At 37.8% G+C, this 12,041-nt stretch overlaps 2 protein-coding genes across 8 annotated transcripts in view; both read left to right on the forward strand.

The window, feature by feature from the left end:
- The window catches only part of PTPN13 (protein tyrosine phosphatase non-receptor type 13), a 224,132-nt gene that overhangs the window by 194,141 nt on the left and 17,950 nt on the right, over positions 1-12,041 (forward strand). The gene's annotated exons all lie outside the window — the stretch shown is intronic.
- Positions 10,646-11,105, forward strand: LOC132486394 (transcription initiation factor TFIID subunit 13-like). The gene has a single exon (XM_060093490.1). It carries the CDS (start codon positions 10,662-10,664, stop codon positions 11,034-11,036), a length of 375 nt encoding a protein of 124 aa, XP_059949473.1. The 5' UTR covers positions 10,646-10,661; the 3' UTR covers positions 11,037-11,105.

The following is a 12,041-nucleotide window of genomic DNA, read 5'->3' on the forward strand; positions in this document are numbered from 1 at the left end:
TTTATACACATCAGTGTATTCATGTCAATCCCAATCGCCCAATTCAGTACACCACCATCCCCACCCCCCCGTGGCTTTCCCCCCTTGGTGTCCATACATTTGTTCTCTACATCTGTGTCTCAACTTCTGCCCTGCAAACCGGTTCATCTGTACCATTTTTCTAGGTTCCACATACACGCATTAATATACGATATTTGTTTTTCTCTTTCTGACTTACTTCACTCTGTATGACAGTCTCTAGATCCATCCACGTCTCAACAAATGACTCAATTTAGTTCCTTTTTATGGCTGAGTAATATTCCATTATATATATGTACCACAACTTCTTTATCCATTCATCTGTTGATAGGCATGTAGGTTGCTTCCATGACCTGGCTATTGTAAATAGTGCTGCAATGAACATTGGGGCGTATGTGTCTTTTTGAATTATAGTTTTTTGTGGGTATATGCCCAGTAGTGGGATTGCTGGATCATATGGTTATTCTATTTTTAGTATTTTAAGGAACCTCCGTACTGTTCTCCATAGTGGCTGTATCAATATACATTCCCACCAACAGTGCAAGAGGGTTCCCTTTTCTCCACACCCTCTCCAGCATTTGTTGTTTGTAGATTTTCTGATGATACCCATTCTAACTGGTGTGAGGTGATACCTCATTGTAGTTTTGATTTGCATTTCTCTAATAATTAGTGACGTTGAGCAGCTTTTCATGTGCTTCTTGGCCATCTGTATGTCTTCTTTGGAGAAATGTCTATTTAGGTCTTCTGCCCATGTGTGGACTGGGTTGTTTGTTTCTTTAATATTGAGCTGCATGAGCTGTTTATATATTTTGGAGATTAATCCTTTGTCCGTTGATTCATTTGCAAATATTTTCTCCCATTCTGAGGGTTGTCTTTTCGGCTTGTTTATGGTTTCCTTTGCTGTGCAAAGGCTTTGAAGTTTCATTAGTTCCCACTTGTTTATTTTTGTTTTTATTTCCATTACTCTAGGAGGTGGATCAAAAAAGATCTTGCTGTGATTTATGTCAAAGAGTGTTCTTCCTATGTTTTCCTCTAAGCGTTTTATAGTCTCCGGTCTTACATTTAGATCTCGAATCCATTTTGAGTTTATTTTTGTGTATGGTGTTAGGGAGTGTTCTAATTTCATTCTTTTACATGTAGCTGTCCAGTTTTCCCAGCATCAATTATTGAAGAGACTGTCTTTTCTCCATTGTATATCATTGCCTCCTTTGTCATAGATTAGGTGATCGTAGGTGCATGGGTGTGTCTCTGGGCTTTCTATCTTGTTCCATTTATCTATGTTTCTGTTTTTGTGCCAGTACCATATTGTCTTGATTACTGTAGCTTTGTAATATCGTCTGAAGTCAGGGAATCTGATTCCTCCAGCTCCGTTTTTTTCCCTCAAGACTGCTTTGGCTCTTCGGGGTCTTTTGTGTCTCCATACAAATTTTAAGATTTTTTGTTCTAGTTCTGTAAAAAATGCCATTGGTAAGTTGATAGGGATTGTATTGAATCTGTACATAGCTTTGGGTAGTATAGTCATTTTCACAATATTGATTCTTCCAATCCGAGAACTTGGTGTATCTCTCCATCTGTTGGTATTATATTTAATTTCTTTCATCAGTGTCTTATAGTTTTCTGCATATAGGTCTTTTGTCTCCCTAGGTAGGTTTATTCCTAGGTATTTATTCTTTTTGTTGCAATGGTAAATGGGAGTGTTTCCTTAATTTCTCTTTCAGATTTTTCCTCATTAATGTAAAGGAATGCAAGAGATTTCTGTGCATTAATTTTGTATCCTGCAACTTTACCAAATTCATTGATTAGCTCTAGTAGTTTTCTAGTGGCATCTTTAGGATTCTCTATGTATAGTATCATGTCATCTGCAAACAGTGACCGTTTTACTTCTTCTTTTCCAATTTGTATTCCTTTTATTTCTTTTTCTTCTCTGATTGCCGTGGCTAGGACTTCCAAAACTATGTTGAATAATAGTGATGAGAGTGGCCATCCTTGTCTTGTTCCTGATCTTAGAGGAAATGCTTTCAGTTTTTCACCATTGAGAATGATGTTTGCTGTGGGTTTGTCATATATGGCCTTTATTATGTTGAGGTAGTTTCCTTCTGTGCCCACTTTCTGGAGAGTTTTTATCATAAATGGGTCTTGAATTTTGTCAAAAGCTTTTTCTGCATCTATTGAGATGATCATATGGTTTTTATTCTTCAGTTTGTTAATATGGTATATCACATTGATTTGCATATATTGAAGAATCCGTGCATCCCTGGGATAAATCCCACTTGATCATGGTGTATGATCCTTTTAATGTGTTGCTGGATTCTGTTTGCTAGTATTTTGTTGAAGATTTTTGGATCTATATTCATCACTGATATTGGTCTGTAATTTTCTTTTTTTGTAGTATCTTTGTCTGGTTTTGGTATCAGGGTTTTGGTGGCCTCATAGAATGCATTTGGGCGTGTTCCTTTCTCCGAAGTTTTTTGGAAGAGTTTGAGAAGACTGGGTGTTAGCTCTTCTCTAAATGTTTTATAGAATTCACCTGTGAATCCATCTGGTCCTGGACTTTGGTTTGTTGGAAGAGTTTTAATCACAGTTTCAATTTCATTACTTGTGATTGGTCTGTTCATATTTTCTGTTTCTTTCTGGTTCAGTCTTGGAAGATAATACCTTTCTAAGAATTTGTCCATGTCTTCCAGGTTGTCCGTTTTGTTTGGCATAGAGTTGCTTGTAGTAGTTTCTTAGGATACTTTGTATTTCTGTGGTGTCTTTGGTAACTTCTCCTTTTCATTTCTAATTTTATTGACTTGAGTCCTGTCCCTCTTTTTCTTGATGAGTCTGGCTAATGGTTTATCAACTTTGTTTATCTTGTCAGAGAACCAGCCTTTAGTTTTATTGATCTTTGCTATTGTTTTCTTTGTTTCTGTTTCATTTATTTCTGCTCTGATCTTTATGGTTTCTTTCCTTCTGCTAATTTTGGGTTTTGTTTGTTCTTCTTTCTCTAGTTCCTTTAGGTGTAAGGTTAGATTGTTTATTTTAGATTTTTCTTGTTTCTTGAGGTAGGCTTGTATAGCTATAAACTTCCCTCTTAAAACTGCTTTTGCTGCATCCCATAGGTTTTGGATCGTCGTGTTTTCATCGTCATTTGTCTTAGGTATTTTTTTATTTCCTCTTTGATTTCTTCAGTGACCTCTTGGTTATTGAGTAACGTATTGTTTAGCCTCCATGTGTTTGTATTTTTTACATTTCTTTCCCTGTAATTCATTTCTAATCACATAGCATTTGTGGTCAGAAAAGATGCTTGATATGATTTCAGTTTTTTTTTAATTTACTGAGGCTTGATTTGTGACCCAAAATGTGATCTATCCTGGAGAATGTTCCATGCGCACTTGAGAAGAAAGTGTAATCTGCTGTTTTTGGATGGAATGTCCTATAATATCAATTAAATCTATCTGGTCTATTGTGTCATTTAAAGCTTCTGTTTCCTTATTTATTTTGATTTTGGATGATCTGTCCATTGGTGTTAGTGAGGTGTTAACATCCCCCACTATTATTCTGTTACTGTCAATTTCCTCTTTTATAGCTGTTAGCAGTTGCCTTATGTATTGAGGTGCTCCTATGTTGAGTGCATATATATTTATAATTGTTATATCTTCTTCTTGATGAATCATCAATGATCCCTTGATCATTATGTAGTGTCCTTCCTTGTCTCTTGTAACATTCTTTATTTTAAAGTCTATTTTACCTGATATGAGTATTGCTACTCCAGCTTTCTTTTGATTTCCATTTGTATGAAGTATCTTTTTCCATCCCCTCACTTACAGTCTGTATGTGTCCCTAGGTCTGAAGTGGGTCTTTTGTAGGCAGCATATAATGGGTCTTCTTTTTGTATCCATTCAGCAAGCCTGTGTCTTTTGGTTGGAGCATTTAATCCATTCACGTTTAAGGTAATTATCTTGTAGGCAGCATATAATGGGTCTTCTTTTTGTATCCATTCAGCAAGCCTGTGTCTTTTGGTTGGAGCATTTAATCCATTCACGTTTAAGGTAATTATCGATATGTATGTTCCTATGACCATTTTCTTAATTGTTTTGGGTTTGTTTTTGTAGGTTCTTTTCTTCTCTTGTTTCCCACTTAGAGAAGTTCCTTTAGCATTTGTTGTAGAGCTGGTTTGGTGGTGCTGAATTCTCTTAGCTTTTGCTTATCTGTAAAGCTTTTGATTTCTCCATCGAATCTGAATGAGATCCTTGCCAGGTAGAGTAATCTTGGTTGTAGGTTCTTCCCTTTCATCACTTTAAGTATATCATGCCACTCCCTTCTGGCTTGTAGAGTTTCTGCTGATAAATCAGCTGTTAACCTTATGGGAGTTCCCTTGTATGTTATTTGTCATTTTTCTCTTGCTGCTTTCAATGAATTTTCTTTAATTTTTTCCAATTTGATTACTATATGTCTTGACATGTTTCTCCTTGGGTTTATCCTGTATGGGACTCGCTGGGCTTCCTGGACTTGGGTGGCTATTTCCTTTCCCATGTTAGGGAAGTTTTCGAGTATAATCTCTTCAAATATTTTCTTGGGTCCTTTCTCTCTCTCTTCTCCTTCTGGGACACCTATAATGCGAATGTTGTCGCTTTTAATGTTGTCCCAGAGGTCTGTTAGTCTGTCTTCATTTCTTTTCATTCTTTTTTCTTTATTCTGTTCTGCAGCAGTGAATTCCACCACTCTGTCTTCCAGGTCACTTATCTGTTCTTCTGCCTCAGTTATTCTGCTATTGATTCCTCCTTGTGTAGTTTTCATTTCAGTTATTGTATTGTTCATCTCTGTTTGTTTGTTCTTTAATTCTTTTAGGTCTTTGTTAAACATTTCTCGCATCTTCTCGATCTTTGCTTCCATTCTTTTTCCGAGGTCTTGGATCATCTTCACTATCATTATTCTGAATTCTTTTTCTGAAAGGTTGCCTATCTCCACTTCATTTAGTTGTTTTTCTTGGGTTTTATCTTGTTCCTTCATCTGGTACATAGCCCTCTGCCTTTTCATCTTGTCTATCTTTCTGCGAATGTGGTTTTTGTTCCACAGGCTGCAGGATTGTAGTTCTTTTTGCTTCTGCTGTCTGCCCTCTCTGTCTCATACTTTCTAATTCTTCCCTATTATTCTCTTGCATAGCTATACCATAATTTATTAAATTGACTATATATTATGAGTATTAAATTTATTATAAACAGTAATGCAGCAAAGATTCCTATTTCTTTATAATGTAAATTCTAGGTCTCACAAGACACAATTATGCTCTCAACCCCAGCATTTCAAAGGTTTATATTATTTTCCCGATTCTTTCAGGCATTTGAGTTTGTATTCTGTTCTAGTTTGCTTGGGCTGCCATAACAAAACACCGTAACCTGAGGGCTTAAAAAAAGAGAGAGAAAATGTATCTTTTCACAGTTCTGGAGGCTGGATGTCTATGATCAAGTTGTTAGCAGGTTTGGTTTCTGACAAGACCTCTTTCCTTGGCTTGCAGGCAGCTCTCTTCTAGCTGTGTGTGTGCACACACTCCTGGTGTCTCTTCCTCTTCTTGTAAGGACACCAATCCTATTGGATTAGAGGACCATCCTCATGACCTCATTTAGCCTCAGTTGTCTCCGTAAGGACCCTATTTCCAAATACAGTCCCATTGCAGGTTAGGGCTTCAACCTGTGAACTTTGGGGGGACACAGGTCAGTTTATAACACAGTCTTTGCCTTAACAACTTATAAAATATAATCAAGGGCTTCCTGGGTGGCACAGTGGTTGAGAATTCGCCTGCCAATGCAGGGGACACAGGTTCGATCCCTGGTCTGGAAGGATCCCACATACCGTGGAGCAACTGAGCCCGTGTGCCACAACTCCTGAGCCTGCGTGCCACAACTTCTGAAGCCCACACGCCTAGAGCCCATGCTCTGCAACAAGAGAAGCCACCGCAACAAGAAACCTGTGCACCACAACAAAGAGTAGCCCCTGCTTGCCACAACTAGAGAAAGTCCGTGTGCAGCAACCAAGACCCAATGCAGCCAAAAATAAATAAATAAAATAAATAAATATTTAAAAAGAAGAAAAAAACACTCATGTGCACATCTTTGTGTGGATATGTAAAATTTACATATATATGTATAATCAAATAAAACTTTATTCACAATAGTTACAAAACAAGAGCTCTAGGCATAAATTCAGCCAAAAGTGTACATATTTATATTATGAATACTTTAAAGCTCTACAGAGAAGCACAAAAGAAGTATTCAAGAAAAACATTCCTTGTTCTTTGATAGAAAAAATCTAAAATTTACGTTCTCCCTAGATTCACCCCTAAATTAAATATGGTCCCATAAAATATTTTGAGGTTTCTGTTTTGTTTCATTGTTTGTTTTAATGAGAGGCAGAGTGGCTTTGTGAAATCATTCTAAAGTTTATACAGTAGAATTAGGATGTAAAACTATCCAGAACAAATCTAAAAATTAAGGTTCGTGGGGGGAGAATATTCCTACCAGGTATTAGGAAATATTATGTAAATAATACATAAGTTGTCCTGCCACCAAAGTATAGATAGAGCCCACAAATTTGTGTCTTGAGAATTCAAGATGTTTAAGACCAAGTATTTCGGGCCAGTCCATCCTGAAAAACAAATTAGCACTTGTATAGATGAGACTTCTGCTTTAGAAGAGATTTTGACTAATGGTAAGCAAAACAAAGAAAGCAAAAAACAAATTTAGGAAAAGAGGACACAAGGTACTGAAATAAAAACATGAAAAAGTTTCATGTGTTTCAAAATCTAAATGTGTTAAAGTCACAATGGTAATTATATTCATAAGAAGGCAAATTCAAAAGAGACAAATATGACTAATCTCCATTGTGGAAAAAAAGACTGAACCAGTATTCTAGAAAAGTTTTGTTTCATCTTAACATTTCTCGAATATTACCTACATTTGAGTAGTTTTAAGAGTTCCTTAGAGTTTTTTTAAATATTCAGAACTTTGTAAGTGTGCCACGTTGGGAATCACCCTAAACAAATGATTATTTACTGAATTGGTTCTTAACAGTATATTTTGCAACCCTGAAAGTTTTATCATGTGTCAAAAGTTAAGGTGCTGTCCACTGGTATTATAAAAAGTAGAGGAATGTCCTTTTTAAAAAGAAAGATTGTCCCTCTGATAGCTACTTGTGCAAGTCGTTGCATTTGTCCCTCTGCTGCAATTAATTGTCTCTATAGTTGACTACAGTAGCCCCCTGCCCCCCATCTACAGTTTCACTTTCGGGGGTTTCAGTTACTTACGGTCAACCACAGTTGGAGAATGTTAAATGGAAATTCCAGAAATAAACAATTCGTGTTTTAAATGGTGTGTCATTCTAAGTAGTGAGATGAAATCTTGCTCTGTCTTACTCCATCGCACCCAGGACATAAATCATCCCTTTGTCCAATGTATCTTGCCCATTAGTCACTTAGTAGCCATCTTGGTTATTGGAGCGGTCATTGCAGTATCGAAGTGTTCGTGTTCATGTCACTCTTATTCAATGATGGCCCTGCAGTACAAGAGTAGTGATGCTGGCAATCTGGATGTTACCAAAGAGAAGCCATAAGTGCTTCCTTTAAGTGAAAAGGTGAAAGTTGTCTACTTCATAAGGAAAGAGAAAAATCGTATGCTGAGGTTAGTTGCTAAGATCTACGGTAAGAACAAATCTATCTGCGAAATTGTGAAGAAGGAAAAAGAAATTTGTGCTGGTTTTGCTGTTGCACCTCAAACTGAAAAAGTTAAGGCCACAGTGCGTGAAAAATGCTTAGTTAAGATGGAAGAGGCATTCAATTTGTGAGTGGAAGACATGAACAGAAAACAGAGTTCAGCACTTTCCGTGGTTTCAGGCATTCACTGGGTGTCTTGGAACGTATCACCCCTCAGATAAAGGGGTACTTCTCTACGTCTTAGTGAAGTACTTCAGGCCAATGTGTGTTATTTGTGAATGAAGGAATGAATGCCAGTCATATACATTATTGTAAATTACTACCGAAAGTTTCGAAACTCTTCACTTCAGCTGTTGCTGAACTTGTTTAATTATTGTGGGGATAACAGGGTAAGAAGAGACGTCAGGGTTTCTGTCCTAAATTTGCTTGTACAATCTAGCAGTCAATTTGGGAGATGTACACATGCAAATAAGTAAATTTTCTTCCTCCATGGAAGCTCTGATTTCCCACAAATAAACTGAAATTAATATCATATAATTTTACTTTCAACTCTACAAAAAACTATAGTAAGCTATAGTAAAACTTATCCTGCTTTTTTATGGAGTGTCTGTGGAGTTCAGAGAGGATTATAAAGAATTAGGGAATATAGGGGCTATACAGGAGTATGTGGGTATGGTGATTAAAGCCTCCTAGAGAATTAGCATTTTAAAGATTTTGATAGGTGAGATAAAATGGGAAAGAGCATTCCATACCGAGGAGCTTCTCAGCAAAGGTACGAAGGTCTGGATCAACATGGAAAATTCAGGGCACTAAATCATTGCTATTAGGGTATCACATGGTGTCTTGAAAGCTAAGGCTTAAAAGATAGGCAGGGATGGGTTCATGAAATGACTTACACGCCATGCCAAAGAAAGCTATTTTCATCTGGCACTGGGCACTACAAATTATGTAGCTGGTCCTAGATCCAGCGGATACCTCCTCTACTCTTCAAGTTGCTGGATCTGAATTCTTTGAGCAGTAGGATTACAAACTAACCTTCAAACAGGCTGGCCATGATAAAAACCTTAAATCTTTTCCTTGAGGCAATACTACAGCCTCCTCCTCTTCCAAAGAGCCTACAATCCAGAATGAGAAGAGAGACTGACCCACCCCCAAACCATACATAGGTAAACTTTGCAAAAATAGTGAAAAATCGGTTAATACAAGTATTGCTATAGTGTATTTCCAATTGAGCTTTATCTCATTTTAATAATAACACTTTACTCTTTTAATAAATTTATTTATTTTTGGCTGCATTGAGTCTTCGTTGCTGCGCGCGGACTTTCTCTTTGTTGTGGTCTGCAGGCTTCTCATTGTGGTGGCTTCTCTTGTTGCAGAGCACGGGCTGTAGGTGTGTGGGCTTCAGTAGTTGTGGCTCACAGGCTCTAGAGCGCAGGCTCAGTAGTTGTGGCGCACGGGCTTAGTTGCTCCATGGCCTGTGGGATCTTCTAGGCCCAGGGCTCGAACCTGTGCCCCCTGCATTGGCAGGCGGATTCTTAACCACTGTGCCACCAGGGAAGCCCAATAATACTTTTATAAAAGGCTGTATACTTTGCAAAATGATTGCACACATGGTGATTCCTACATCAGTATTATGATGGGGAATAAGAAATCCAAATGACTTTACTTGGAAAAAAGTTTTAGCCCAGACTAAAATTATCAGCTTCTAAAAACAGATAAGGGGGGCTTCCCTGGTGGCTCAGTGGTTAAGAATCCACCTGCCAATGCAGGGGAAATGGGTTCAAGCCCTGGTCTGGGAAGATCCCACATGCCGCAGAGCAACTAAGCCCGCGTGCTGCAACTGCTAAAGCCCGTGCACCTAGAGCCCATGCTCCGCAACAAGAGAAGCCACTGCAATGAGAAGCCCGCACACTGCAACGAAGAGCAGCCCCCGCTCGCTGCAACTAAAGAAGGCCCACACGCAGCAACGAAGACCCAACACAGCGAAAAACAAATTTATTTTTTTTAAAAAACGGATAAGGTCTAAGAAGCTTTTTTTTCAGTTGTCAGTGGATAAAAACAATCTACTTTATTTCTTCCGCCATAGAAGTTCTGTGTTTCCCTCAGATAAACTGAAATCGATATCAGAGTAACTTAATTATAGATACATTTTTTTTTTTTTTTTTGCGGTACGCGGGCCTCTCACTGTTGTGGCCTCTCCCCTTGCAGAGCACAGGCTCCGGACGCGCAGGCTCAGCGGCCGTGGCTCACGGGCCCAGCCGCTCCGCGGCATGTGGGATCTTCCCGGACCGGGGCATGAACCCGTGTCCCCTGCATCGGCAGGTGGACTCTCAACCACTGCGCCACCAGGGAAGCCCCTATAGATACATTTTAACTCTACAGAGTCTGTACCTAAAAGGTCAAATAAACACACAATTACAAGTTGTGACAAGGTGTATGAAGTTTTAAAAAGCGCTACGAAAGAGAATACCAGGGAGACCCACTTTTAGACTGGGTGGTTAGGAAACATCCTCAGAAGGTAAAGACACTTAGATTAAACAAGGAAAAAGTGAAAAAAGAGCGATTTTGAAGAGCTAAAAGAAAGGCCCATCAGTTTGAAGCCTAGTTAGTGAAGAGGAGAGTAAAACCAGATGGATTGTAGAGGTAGACAGAGGCCAGATAATGCAGGGTCTTGAAATGGAAGGAATTTCCCATTTAAGATAATTTGTCCTAATGAAGATTTAAATGTAAGATTAACCATGTAAGAATGCAACTTGGCATCTCCTTCTGATTGTAGCAAACTGCTTCTGCAGGACTTGGGTCTCTGTGACACCATGCTCAGTTAAAGGACGATGTGATTGATCTCAGTTTCCTAGGGAGACACCCCTCGCTTTAAAAAATAAAAGGGCAAATATGATAGCCCTTATATGTGTAATCTAAAATATGATACAGGCCCTGGAGGTGGCTGGCTTCTGGGATGGCAGATGAAGAAGAAGACCCCACCTTTGAGGAAGAAAATGAAGAAATTGGAGGAGGTGCAGAAGGTGGACAGGGTGAAAGAAAGAGACTTTTTTCTAAAGAATTACAGTGTATGATATATGGGTTTGGGGATGACCAGAATCCTTATACTGAGTCAGTAGATATTCTTGAAGACCTTGTCATAGAGTTCATCACCGAAATGACTCACAAGGCAATGTCAATTGGAAGACAAGGTCGGGTACAAGTTGAAGATAGCGTCTTCTTGATTCGAAAGGACCCAAGAAAGTTTGCTAGGGTTAAAGACTTGCTTACTATGAATGAAGAATTGAAACAAGCTAGAAAAGCATTTGATGAAGCAAACTATGGATCTTGACACTTTTTGTACTTTCTGAAGCTTCATTATTTTCTGGGGAAACCATATTTAATAACTATATTTTCCACAGTAAGGTTCTGATATCTAGCCATGTGAATGAAAGATAGAGAACCACAACGTTTTCAGTCTTTATTTTCATGTCTTCAATTTTAGAGTGATATTTGAGCCTTTAATTGCCTGCCATTATATTACCATACTTTGAATTAATTACTGGATTTTAACGACCACATGTAAGTCAAAGTACCTTGCAAACCATTCAATTCCTTCTGATTTTTGACCATCTAAATAAGGAATTAATATTTATGTATTAGGTGTACTTGTGCCATTGTAGGCTTTACTGTAGCTGTTTAATATGTGAAATCTCAATGGTACCTTTGATCGCTAAGACATATGTTTCATGTATTCTAAAGTTTTTAGATTATAGTAGTCTTAAGTTATTAAAAGACTTTTAAGGAGAAAATGATAGAAAATGCAACCTTTAAGGAGGAAATGATAGAAAATACAACCTTTTTTAGGAGTGTTTGTCTTAAGATAATTTGTTTTAATACTCTTTTCTTTAGATAACAAGAGTGATTTTTTTATTTTAATTTTTTTATTTTTGAGAAACTAAAGCTTTCCTTTGAATGCTTCTGTGTTGGAAGACGTATTTGATTTAAAATCTTCAGGGCTTATACTATTTGTCAGTTTTTAAGAGAACTCATTTTCCCAGGTCAAAGCTTCTAAAAATAAGTGCTTTCAGTAGCAGGGATGGCATTGCTGAAAAAAGCTGATGGCAGGATAAGCATTTGGGGTAGTGTTTTATTAACTTATTTGTTAGTACTTGTCATTGTGGAAATGTGTACTTGACTAAGACCATGTGTGGCTATGGAAACCACTTTTGTAGTTCAGCATATACAGGTTTTGTGCATATTTAGCTTATTGTATTATTCTTGCACTTAGCTTAAAGTAAGGATTAAAATTGCATTTAAGGGGATCATTGGATATTACTGTTTGTGAAACTGAATG

This window comes from Mesoplodon densirostris, chromosome 1 (genome assembly GCF_025265405.1).
Source record: "Mesoplodon densirostris isolate mMesDen1 chromosome 1, mMesDen1 primary haplotype, whole genome shotgun sequence".
In the NCBI taxonomy this organism is placed as follows: Eukaryota; Metazoa; Chordata; class Mammalia; order Artiodactyla; family Ziphiidae; genus Mesoplodon; species Mesoplodon densirostris.